General features: G+C 44.0%; 1 protein-coding gene across 2 annotated transcripts in view; it reads left to right on the top strand.

Moving 5' to 3' along the window:
- mmp24 (matrix metallopeptidase 24) overlaps positions 1–12,414 on the top strand; it is an 85,428-nt gene that overhangs the window by 20,167 nt on the left and 52,847 nt on the right. Inside the window, exons 1-3 of one of the 2 annotated variants that reach the window (XM_080892785.1) lie at positions 7,972–8,126; positions 8,248–8,396; positions 10,411–10,527. In XM_080892785.1, the coding sequence (XP_080748911.1) occupies positions 8,103–8,126; positions 8,248–8,396; positions 10,411–10,527 (290 nt within the window). In that variant the 5' untranslated portion in view covers positions 7,972–8,102. Of the gene's footprint in view, positions 1–7,971; positions 8,127–8,247; positions 8,397–10,410; positions 10,528–12,414 lie in introns of those variants that run through there. The other variant, XM_080892784.1, reaches the window with a different exon arrangement.

Here is a 12,414-nt window from a genome sequence, read left to right as displayed (position 1 = left end):
CTATTGAACCCTGAATAATGGCTGCAGAAATTAGAGTTCACGCTTCATTTTGTTTTGATTTGTATTTTGTTCTCTGTCATCTTCAGCGGCCTGCGGGGGGTTTCTGAAGCTCAGGTTCAGAATCAGCCGCCCCCCACAAGCAGCAGCAGCAGCATTAAAACGGGCTGCTGCCTCAGTGAGGCCTGAATCATCAGCATGCAGCGCTCACTTGCAGCCTTCATGCAAGTACAATATGATTTAGCACCATTAAAATATTGAAATTAAAGCACTTCTCTTGTTGTTATTGTGTTACCCTCGTGGTTTTTATTTGCGCTCATATTTATGGCTTTGTTATTTTATGCTCCAGTAGCTTCATCTTACTTTCCTTCCTTCGTTCTCTCCTTTTTCCTATTTTTCTTCCTTCCCTTAAATGTCACCTGCATTTACTCAAAAACTGACAAAAGCATGAACAGTGAACAGCTTTTCAGTGGGTGGCAGGTCCGCTGTATCCCTGCAGAATGTGGTTATGGCTCAAAGAGACGTCGTCTGAATGCAGCATCTCCAGAACGCCCTGATCTCAGCATTAACGGAGGTTATCCGTGCCGGGTAGACTGCACTGTTGGAAATAGTTTATTTTGATGCTGTTTTTTTGCAAAATGTGCACAATAGCATTTATTTTCATTTTTCCCACAGTTTATAAAAATTAGTGTTAAACTATGAAGACAGATTTCCTGTGGTTGGAAACTATTTTGTGCAATTTTTGTGTTTACAGTTTTGAGCGATAAACCTCTGAAATTTCTGTAACTATGTGTAGAAACCAAATGATTTTCAGGTTTTTGTAGTTTATTGCACTTTTTTCCAGTTTATCTAGTTACTATGGACTTAATGCATACATGTTATTAAAACTTGTGATATAACGGTTGTATTGATACAGCAACTTGAAATGCTCCAATAACTGGCACTACAGCTGTTAAAAAGATAAAGATAATGTTGGACTTTAAAGAGTTAATTGTCATAATGTCCCACAGAGGAAACTCAGACTATCCTCAGCGAATCATCTGCCTCCATCTCACCCTATCCCAGCATCCTCTGTGGTCATCCTGCCTGTCAGCTCCATTTGCCCAGTAAATCCACCGTCTCTTCTGTGCACACGTCCAAACCGATTAACTTCAAATTCAAAATGAACCGCTATTTCTCCAAAAGAAAGATTTCCCAGTTCTGGTGTCTGATATTAAAATGATTTGCACATATCAGCATTTAGCACAGCGTCACGTTTCTGTCTACATACTACAGCAAATACTACAGCGGTGGTTAAAAAGGCCCAGCAGCGTCTCCACTTTCTGAGAGTGCTCAGGAGGAACAACCTGGAGGAGAGGCTGCTGGTGACATTTTACAGAGCCACCATAGAGAGCATCCTAACGTACGGCATAACAACATGGTATGCAGGGTGCTCAGCTGCAGACAGGAAAGTACTGCAGAGGGTCATCAACACAGCCCAGAAGATCACTGGCTGCTCTCTGCCCAGCCTGGAGGTCACTGCAAACTCTCGGTACCTCAGCAGAGCTGGCAATATCATCAAGGACCACTCTCACCCCAGCAACCAACTGTTTGAACTATTACCGTCAGGCCGACGGTACAGGTCACATAAAACCAGGACAAACAGATTCAGGGATAGCTTCTTTCCCAGAGCTATCACCGTAGTAAATAAGCACAAAAACAATTGAACCTATTCCATACCGTCACTGTCATTATATTATGCTGCTATTCATACTGTCATTATATTAATGCTGCTATCCTGTATATATTGTACATACTATTGTTTGAGTACTTATGATTGTTTTTTTTGTACTTTTTATATTTTACATTTATATTTATTATTGAAACTTGCACCAAGGGAGTGGCACTCCAATTTCGTTGTACTCTGTACAATGACAATAAAGGCTATTCTATTCTATTCTATTCTGTCTCTGCTGCCTTCTGGCTCGGCCTCCCTCGATGAAAAGACTGTGACAGGTGTAACTTGTTGTCAGGTGTTTCCTTCTGCATGGATTGTCCACAGATATCAGGCCAGTGGGCATCTCCCATGGTTTAAACTGCCTCTCCACACCTGACAGTGAGGGCAGCCGACAGCAGACAGACATGTCTGAAACACGTCTCATTTATTCCCTTCGGTAGACGTAAAGTTACTGAGAGTTCTAGTATCTGATATTTCAGACCCTGATTGTTGAGCAGTAGGAACGTCTCTCTGTTACCAGAATCAACCCTTGAAGGCCATAAATCATAAATCTTTTCCTTTTTCTTTTAAGCATAAGCAGCGTTGAGGCTGGAAATGTGCCGCTGCCTGCCTCAGTCCTTCTCTCTGGATAACGGTCCGAGTATTTTGTTCATTTACTAAAAGGCGTGCCGCCGTGGCGTCGGAAACTCCCACAACGTCTAATGAATCACCGCTCGCCTGCTGCGAGAGAGCATTTGTCCCAGTCAGATAAGAATATGAATTAAACATGTTCACGTGTGGAGGGCTCAGTGCTGGAGGTGATTTATGCCGCTGCAGTCCCGCTGTGTGAGGCGCATACATGAAGCACAGAGGTGGTTTCGTTGTAGTTTCGCTTTCCCAACTTAGACTCTTCACAGCGGATCATCGTCCTCTCCCTTTTCCCGTTCACTCACATGTGCTTCATTTGTTTTAATCTCATTTAATATCCATGATATAATAACACACGTGTTCTTGGATAAGTGCAACCAGTGACAGAAGATCCATCCAGGTTCTTCCAGTTACCAAAGTGAAGTCTTAGTGGCAGTTGGCAAAGCAAGAATACTTCCCAGTGCCTCCTGAAGGATCCCGATTAGCTCCCAGGCCAGATCCCCAATGAGTGCTGGGTCCTAACTTCTCTGAATTGGACATGCCCAAAGAGTCTCCGAAGGAAGGCGTCCCGATCAGATACCCGAGCTACCTCGGAGGGTTCCTCTCCACTCTGCTCCGAGCTCCTGGAGAAAACTCATTTCGGCTGTTTGCATCTACTCGCTCTTCCGCTCATTCCCAGATCTCGTGACCAAAGTTGAGGACTGTAGAATGATACATGGGAAATAGGAGGCTCCGCCTACACTAATCCACCTGTCAGCCTCACCTTCCACTTTTCCTGCCACATGTGAAGAACAGACAGTGAGATTTGAACTCTTGAACTTTTCTTGTGAGTTTCAGAGACGCTAAAAGTGTTTTTGATCAGTCCGCAGTTCAAAGAAGTATGGAAGCAGCTTAAAGTGAATTATACACGTAACGGTCACTCGATTGTGGCTTCAGAACGCCTCCCGCTGAAGTTCTATTCACTTCCATTCAGAAAGCACCATCTTAGTAGAAATACTAAGCCTGTCATTTCTTCAGCAAGCAATTATGGCCTCCATTGATAAATTCAGGCTCTCTAATATGTGTGCCGCTCGTCCTGTGGGACATTATTGGCCCATTAATTAGATTTGAAGGCTTACAGGAGGCTTTGCTGTCCGCGGCGTGGTCGTTGGTTGACAGCTGTGTGACAGAAGTCGGCCCGGACGCTGTCCTGCCTCCAGCTGACGGAGCTTTTATTTAAGGGATTATTTCTTTCTACAAAGATGATTACTTTACCTGTTGTACTGTTGTTCTAGCATCACTCTGGTCTGAGGTAGAGAGGTTTGTCCTTTCAGACTGTGAAAGCTAACACCCTGCACCAGTTATCTGGTAGTTTCTGGATTCAACAGGAAATGATGGCTCTGAACAAAAGCTGCAACTCTGAGCTCTTCAGTGAAAACACCGGGTGGCACTCGGTCCATCTGTGGGCTGGATAAAAGCCCAGAGAGGGTATCATGTCAGAACGAGACCTCGTAAAGCAGAAGGACGCATGGGCTGTCAATTTGACTCGGTTTCAGTTCAGAGACAAAGAAAATCTTTAAGTCATGAATCATTGTTTTAAAATGGGGACGTGTTTAAAGTTATGGTCAGTTTAAGTGTTCAGAAAATAAATGTAAGTGAATGTAACAAAACGTGTGTGTGTGTGTGTGTGTGTGTGTGTGTGTGTGTGTGTGTGTGTGTGTGTGTGCTCACCCAGCAGCTGCCAGCTCAGAGGAAGCAGTTTGAATTAAATAATTCACCAGCTGCTATTATACAACAATTACTACACTTCCATCAAAGCTCTGAACACACACAGACGTACACAACCACATGGATGCACATGTATGAGGACTCACAGACACGGTGACCGGTGCAGTACGGGGTCCTCAGAGGCCTCACAGAAGCAGAAAGTTCAGTATTTCAGTGCGTGTGGATTTAAAACGATCGTAGCGAGGCGCTCGGAGGACAACTTCAAAGAGGCGTTGAGATCTGAATCAGGTGTGTCTGAGGCCTGACTCACGCTCATTGATGAGGACGAGGACAGCTGCGCACAGCTGCACACCATCAGTTGCTGTTGTTGTTGGGGCGATCGTGGCTCAAGAGTTGGGAGTTCGCCTTGTAATTGGAAGGTTGCCGGTTCGAGCCCCAGCTCCGACAGTCTCGGTCGTTGTGTCCTTGGGCGAGACACTTCACCCGTTGCCTACTGGTGGTGGTCAGAGGGCCCAGTGGCGCCAGTGTCCGGCAGCCTCGCCTCTGTCAGTGCGCCCCAGGGTGGCTGTGGCTACAATGTAGCTGCCATCACCAGTGTGTGAATGTGTGTGTGAATGGGTGGGTGACTGGTTGTGTAAAGCGCTTTGGGGTCCTTAGGGACGAGTAAAGCGCTATACAAATACAGACCATTTACTTTTTTCATCTCTGCCCGGATGGCTCATGCACGGTCGCATGCACTGCAGTTAAAACGTGTAGGCAGGCAGCTCTGCTCAGTGACAACACATTGCAGGGCACATGGACTTTTGCTTTTTGCCACTTGGACCCGAGCAGACTGTTATTTCCATTCGAAGCAAAGGATGGCCTTGTGTTACTGGCATGTTTTTAGAAAAGCACCAAGGGGAGAAAAGAGGAGTACAGCTGACAGCTGGGCTCAAATAACAGTAACATATTTCAGGAAACACCTCTAAGGAATATAATTTCACTCATTTTCCTCCTTTATTTTGTTCTTCCTCTAGCGGCTGGTTAATTCTGGATGTACTGACCCTGTTTCCAGCTGCTCCTGCAATGGATGACATATTAGTGACTAACCGTGTGTCGTGGATAGGCTGATCTCATCCATCAGGTCATCCTGTGGCTTATCCAGGTCCAGCTCGTGGGTGCCGCAGTCTAACCCTCAGTTTGTGACCGTAAATGAGGGTAAGCTTTGCTTTCATGCTCAGCAAAAAGAATTACTTTATCCTCCGCTTCTAGTAGCTGCTGATGGTTTAGAGATTTTCTTTAATATCTTAACCAAAGGAAAACTTTGCTTCACATTTGTCTTTGAGCGATGCAAACACTGGAACAGAAAATAAACGCACCGGCTCTACTTGAGCTCTCAAAGGGCTTTTTTACAACATGACTCGTTCGCTTTTTTCTGCGCCTGAGTGCTTTCAGTCTAACATCAAACACTCTGATGGAACCATCAGAGAGAAACTTAGACCTCAGTATCTTTGGCACGCACAGCAACCAGGGATCGAACCACCAACCTTACCGTTAGTAGACGACCTGCTGCACCTCCTGCCCTGCAGCTACCCACGACTGTGAAATAACAACGAGGGTGAACCGAGCGGGATTCAAGCTAAGCATTTCTCAACTTCCATACGAGCGACTGAAGCGGCTACAAATAAATGTATATGTTGATTGACATTTGACCTGGTAATAAATCAATTAGGTCACCTAGGCAACCAGAGCTTGGAGCTCCTACAGGTGACCAGCCTTCAAAGAGATGTACGACGAGTGAATCACAGCTTTAGGGCTCACGTTTGTTTCAGAGGCCTGGAAATATTTCCCGGTCCTCACAAACCGAACGGGCTCGTTGTTCTCGTTGTGTCTGTAATTGCAGAGTTTGGCGTGCACGCTGCTCCTTACTGACTCGTTTCCTTCTCACAGTGAAACGTAGGCCTGCCAGATGCTGTAAGAGAGTTTGTGTTTGTTGCCCGGAGCTCAGATATGTTTCTGTTTTTTATTGCCTGAGCAGATGGGACAGGATGAAATCACATGAATCAGATTTAGATGTTTTGTTGCAGTGGAAGTTGTCATCGCCACAGATTTATTGCAGGGGAGCTTTTAATTGGATTGTAAGCAGTCAGTTTCCTCTCAGCTCATGGACCATGTGCCACTTTGTGTCTACATTTACACTTTGGATTAAAAGCAGATCGGCACAGAGTCTAAATAAGTTAGCTAAACAGCGGAGTTACAGACCAGCTCTCACATCAGAAACCCTGCATCTCAAATCTAAACACATGTGAGCATCAACAGCAATTAGCTGTCCAGTAAAATGATTGATTATAATACAAGAAAGACACGCTCATGCTGACTCGTGTTTCCTCTGTTCAGACTAGAAATATGGAAGAGCATCTGTGCTTTCAGGATATGTTAAACTAGCTGCACTATTTTAACTCTTTAAAATGTTATTTGATAAATAAAACCATTATTTAAAATTATGTTTACAAATTTAGATTTTTTTTTTATCTCTACTTCTGTTTATTATGTTTATAGTGATTTAAATCTTTATCTTTGCCACATCAGTTTCACTTATTCTATCATATTTCTGACTCTTTCCTCGAAATCTTGTGGTTTTAATCTCTTCAGCGTCACCTAATAATTCATTGTGTTGACTTATTGGCTTAAACAATGACCTCACGTGCTTTGTTTAATTGCAAATATTGTAATTTAAGCATCATGTGGTATGTGTTATGATTTGATGCTATATAAATAAAATAATTGAACTGAAATCTCACGATTCTCCCTTTTATGGAAAAATGTTCCCTAATCTGTCTCATGAGTGGTTCAATAATCTTAAGTTAACGTTGGTCAAACGTCGTGTTTTTCACACTCAGGTTTTATCTTGACTGACTTTAATGTAACATCATCTTAGTCGTGTTTTCCTGCTCGACGCGTCTTCGCTGGGGGAAACGGGCTTCCATAAATGCCCTCGGTGTTGGAAAGCTGTGGTCGGGCCGGCGTTCGCTTTTCTGGGCCCGGACTTGCTGGGAGAGGCTTCCTCGCTCTGAATTATTAATGACCTACTGTAGAGAACAGCTCAGCCTCCCCCCTCATTACCTCACCCGCCTCTCGTGTCCTCTCCCTCTGAAACCTTCTGCCTCTTATCTCTCCGTGCTGCTGTTCGCTCTTTCAACAGCCTCCTTTTTATTTTTCCATCTTTTCTTCTTCTCTCCTCTTCATTTACCCGCCTTCCTCTCTGCCTTTCCTCGCTCTCCCTCCGGAGGCTTGTGAGATTGTGTTATGTCACATTAAAGAGACAGGCGGCTGCTAAATGAAAAATACGACGTAATAAGACTCATCCGAGGAAAACTGTGGATTCAGCATCGATTTTGGATCGGTGTGAATTCGATTTTCTGGGATTCGGAGGAACTGGCTCCCCAGTTTCTCTCCGACATGTTCAATGTCTTCTTTTCACTCACCCTGAATCTTTTTTGTCCGCCTACTCGTTACACCTTTTTTCTGCGTTTTGAACTATTGTTCCAATAAATTGTGGTGTTTTGAGGCCACAGGAACCTGAAACTTGATGTAAAAACTGAACCAGCTATTGGCAGCTGCATGTTGCTGCAAACCTGCTGATGTGCAGGAGTTATTGTTGAATTACTTGAACACTGAGGGAAACTTTAATGTGCGATTGTTCTCTGGGGCTGTAAGCACAGCCTGTTTTGTAATATTTGAAGGGTTATATTGTTATGATCAAAGGTTTCCTCAGCAGGTCAGAGGGAGACCTGTGAGACCCTGCAAGGAGCGTGGATTTGAATCCAAATGGCAGCTGTCAGCTTATTGGTGGGAAGGTGGGGAGGGGCGGTGCTGCGGGCGGTGCTGCGCTGACATCATGAAACTCAAAGAAATGTCACATTCAGCTGTCTGCAATTATTTTATAAACGTGTGTGTCTAAGGCAACCAACATGACAAAATAACTAGCACACCTTAGTCTTTAAGTTACACGACCTGGTTACATTTGGCCTGCGGTTCAGCACCATGGACACTACCACAGCTTTCTATTGTGCATATGGACTCTAGAGAAGTCTATGATGTATGTTTAATATGTTTCTATAATTGGGAATTAAGAAGGATCTACAGTAAGTCTGTTGTGGCTCTACTGTCTAGCAGGTTAGTCCTGTGTAACCGACCTCTTCTGTCCGTGTTTCTCTCAGACGTGGCTGAAGAACTACGGCTACCTGCTGCCTCACGACGTTCGGACATCAGACCTGCGGCAGGAGAAGGCCATGCAGTCTGCCGTGGCCGCCATGCAGCGCTTCTACGGCATCCCTGTGACGGGAGTGTTGGATGAGACGACTATCGAGTGAGTAATCGGGACGTTTCCGTAAAAGTGGGAAAGGCAGGGCACTCCTCGTGCAGGCGGGGACCGTTGCATCATGAAGGGCATGTGGTGTAACATCTTGGCCAAACCAAACATGCGTATCATAAAAAATGAGATTTCCATACCAGATCAGTCGGAGGTAGATTTAATAGCCTTCGGTGCTGTTGGAAAATCTGCTACTGTTGGTCAAACACGAAGGACGAGGAAAGGGGGGAAGGCGTGTTCACAGGCAGCGAGAGAGAAATCTGACAATCCCGTTAGTCAGTTTTCATCTCTTGGCACTATCATGATCATGTGTATTCAATAATCAGTAAATATTGTATTAATACTTTAAATAACTGTGTAAATGTTCCTTTTGTATGGCTAACACACAAACGACACACACTGTATTATACTACATGATATTATTTCTTTGCAACTTTGCTCATTTCTCAATAAGTGAATCTTTATTTTTATTCACAGTCCAAAAAAATACTTTGGTTAATCTGGGTTTTGGTGATCCTCACTTCATCCTCTACCTGAAACAAAACAGTAGCTCCTGCGCCTTTAAGGCTCTGCTCCATGAAAGCCTGCTGTGTTCTGATTGGCCAGCTTCCAGAAGCCTACTGAGGGGCAGCACCCACTGCCTGTGAGCTATGCTTCTTGACTTTGGTGTGTCTGTAGCAGTGATCTCCAAACGATGGACCACACTTACATTTACCGTTGAATATTTCCACTTAAGAAGAAACAGAGAAGCTTCATTTTCTGATCGCTAACGTGACCACCCACCAGTGTAACCAGTTTAAAGTGTTACACTCTTCTGTTTTTGCTAACCTGAGCGTCTCTAGCTGCTCTGCATTTACTAGCTTGTCTCTGACGGCGTCCGCCTGCTGTTTGCTGCTGAGCGCGTCGTCTGAAGCTGTTCTTCAGATGTTTTTGAAGCGTCTGAAACAACGCTGTGAAAACGATACGACTGAAGCAGAATGTAAAGCGTGAGCCAGAAATTCAAAACAATGATTTAAAGAATCCGAGGAGCTCTGCGAAGCTGAGCGTTGACCCCCTTTTGACATTTCACAGACACTTAATCCACCCAGAAGCAATCAGCCTCACTGCTTTCAATTTAAATGTGCTTCCTCTGCTTCAGCACACAAACTGCTCTCCACAAGTGAATCTGCTTCCTGTGGGTGCTGCTCATCCTCACATCATCTTCAACAGTCTGCTTTTTAAAATGTTTTAGCAGAAATCTAATGGCTGTCGTTATGTTCCAAGAGTTCTTTGGAAGATCGTGCATCTCCATTAAACTCAGAGATTATCAGTCTTATCACTCCCCGATATTCAGTGATCAGCTCTAAATGTTACAGAGTTAAAGCGCTGAGCAGCACGAGAGGCGGGTGCCTAAAAGTCACCAACACTCTCCCAGCTCGATAACTTCTTCCAAACGTCCTCTACACTTAACATCAGCATAAAAACTGTGTCCCGGGAGCTTCCGAGCACATCCTGTATGTCATTCTTATTTCTGATGGGAAAAAGCAAAGCTTGCTAAGGAGAAGTTGGTAACCAGAGCGTCAGCAAACATTCGAAAATATCTCAGCACACTTGGTTGCCCCCTGTTGATAACAGTTTTAGATCAATTCTGTAGTTTCATTACCAAAAGTACTTTTAAATGGCCTCACAGTTTACACGTAGTTTACATCAACATGTGAAAGCACCCAGGTTCAGGCGTCCAGTGAAATCGATTCTTGTGTCAAAGCAAATATGTGAAACTGCCGGCTGTGGTGCGCTGCTTTGGTGAATAATGAACAGCTAAGAGAAACTAAAAATGGCTCTGATGATTAGCAGACATGAGATCGTTTAGTTGGTCCTGTAACTGCAAATGCAAAACTAATTCATAACCATCTCCAGCTGTGTCTCCCCTAAAAACAAAGCTGCTTGGAATAAACACGGTTCACTGAAATTGTTGTTCAGCTGAAACCACCCAGTCTGTGCCAAAACACTAACATGTTGCTGTTGTGTTCAGGTGGATGAGGAGACCTCGCTGTGGCGTCCCAGATCATCCTCACACCAGCCGGCGGCAGAGGAACAAACGCTACGCGCTGACGGGACAGAAGTGGAGAGATAAAAGGATCTCGTACAGGTGTGCATACCTGACTTCATTTTCCATAATGAGCTCTAAGATGGCAGTAACTGAGCGCTCTGAGCTAACATGGCTATTAAAGAGGCCGACACATGTTAATGGGATGCTGAGTGAGTGTTTCTTTTTCTTAATTCTCTGTTTCCATCTTCATCCTCCCTCTTTCTCTCCCAGCCTGGGCTTAATGTAAATCAGCTGCATCCCAGGGTACCCTGAACACATCACGTATCCATACATTACATCCACCCACCCACCCACATCTCTCCGTCTTTATTTCTTTATGGACGTACGGTAAAACCCTCGGCTGTGTGATCCAACCAGCAGCTCGGCCGTGTAATGTGGGTCTAATGCAGATTAGAGCCATCCCACGGGACTCTGAACGCATCCCAGCTCCTGCCCACTTTTTCTCTCTCCCGTCTCTCTCTTTGTCTCCTACTTTAGTTCTCTCTGCTTCTTGTTCCCCGACTGCGTGTCTCTCAAATTCAAATCCAGCTTCAGTGCCACGAATCAAACTGAAACAGTACTTGTGTATTTCCACAGTTTCTTGGTAAAAATGACCAACAGTAAGTAAACACTGCTGCCCTGAACGCCTCAAATTCAAATTCAAATTTTATTTGTCACGTACACAGTCATACACAGTACGATATGCAGTGAAATGCTTGGACAACTGCTCGTGACCTAAAGAAAACAAAAAAGGAAAGGCTATGAATAAGATAGGAAATAAATATGAAAAATAAAAAGGGTAAATTTAACTGGGAAAGAATAAGATAAAATATATAAATTAAAGTTGAAAATAAAATAACTGTACAACAAAATACACAATATAGAACTATATAAGAATGTATGAAGAAATATAAATAAATAAATACACAATAACAGCAGCTGTACAAGTATTAACTGGAAATGAAGAATATAATGTCCAGTGTTGTGCGATCCACATTATGTCTTGTAACGCTGAAAACTAACTTAAAAAACAAAGACAAAGAAAAAGTGGTCGGAGCAGTCGTGACGGCAGCCGACCTCACCGGCGCCATCTTGTTCTTCCTCGTTTCCATTCTCTGTTTCTAGTTTCTGCTCTGGGGACCAAAAATCCTTTTTTAGGGAACTTTAACTGTTTGTGGCTGTTTTTAATAAACTGCCTCGTCGTAACTGTTAAAAGCAAAATGTTCCTTATTGAATGGGGCTGTGGTTAGTTTGTATTTGTGTATTTATCAGGGGCCACGAGAGGAGAAGCATAGCACCAGGTTTAGCTTGTCGTGGAGGTCAGCAACAGTTAGTGTCTCGTTCTCTCTCGTTGAGCTCATTTAGTGTTCAGCATTCACTGTTATCTGCTACGACTTTCCAAATACTCCAGAACTCTGTGGTTCTGCTCGATGAGCGGCACTTGTGAGTCCAGGATGAACCTTTTTTCCCTCTCTTGTTTCAGTAGAAAGGGTTTCTGCAGAGCTTTAATGCAGTCCTTCCTGTAAGTCTCAGTGACATCACAGCATCCTCCATTTTGATTTGAAGTGTGATGCGAGCAGCAGCCTCCTGATAGCTCCACCTTCATCCACCACGAGTTCCCTTTCGGTATCTCTTTGTAGAAATCCTTGTTTCTCTGTCATTTTCCAGCACCTCTGTGTGAACATTATTTATATCTCTGGTTGGTTTTGTCGTATCGTGTGTTCTCGTTTCCTTCTGGTTAAACTCATCGTCTCTGCTTTTCTTCCTCTCGCTGAAATTTTCCACGTCTTTGTTTAATTCTGTTCTTCTCCTGCTTCAACATCTGAGATCAAACAGTTTCTTATTTAGATGTTTGAATCCCCTTTCAGCCTCCTCTTGCTTTTCCTCCACCCCCGTCTCTCCACACCATCCCACTCAGAGTTTTATAGGTCTAATGTAAATTACGCA

The sequence above is a fragment of the Rhamphochromis sp. 'chilingali' genome (assembly GCF_963969265.1).
Source record: "Rhamphochromis sp. 'chilingali' genome assembly, chromosome: 9".
Classification (NCBI taxonomy): domain Eukaryota; kingdom Metazoa; phylum Chordata; class Actinopteri; order Cichliformes; family Cichlidae; genus Rhamphochromis; species Rhamphochromis sp. 'chilingali'.
Note: the sequence above shows the minus strand (reverse complement) of the source record. Positions and strands in the feature narration are given on the sequence as shown.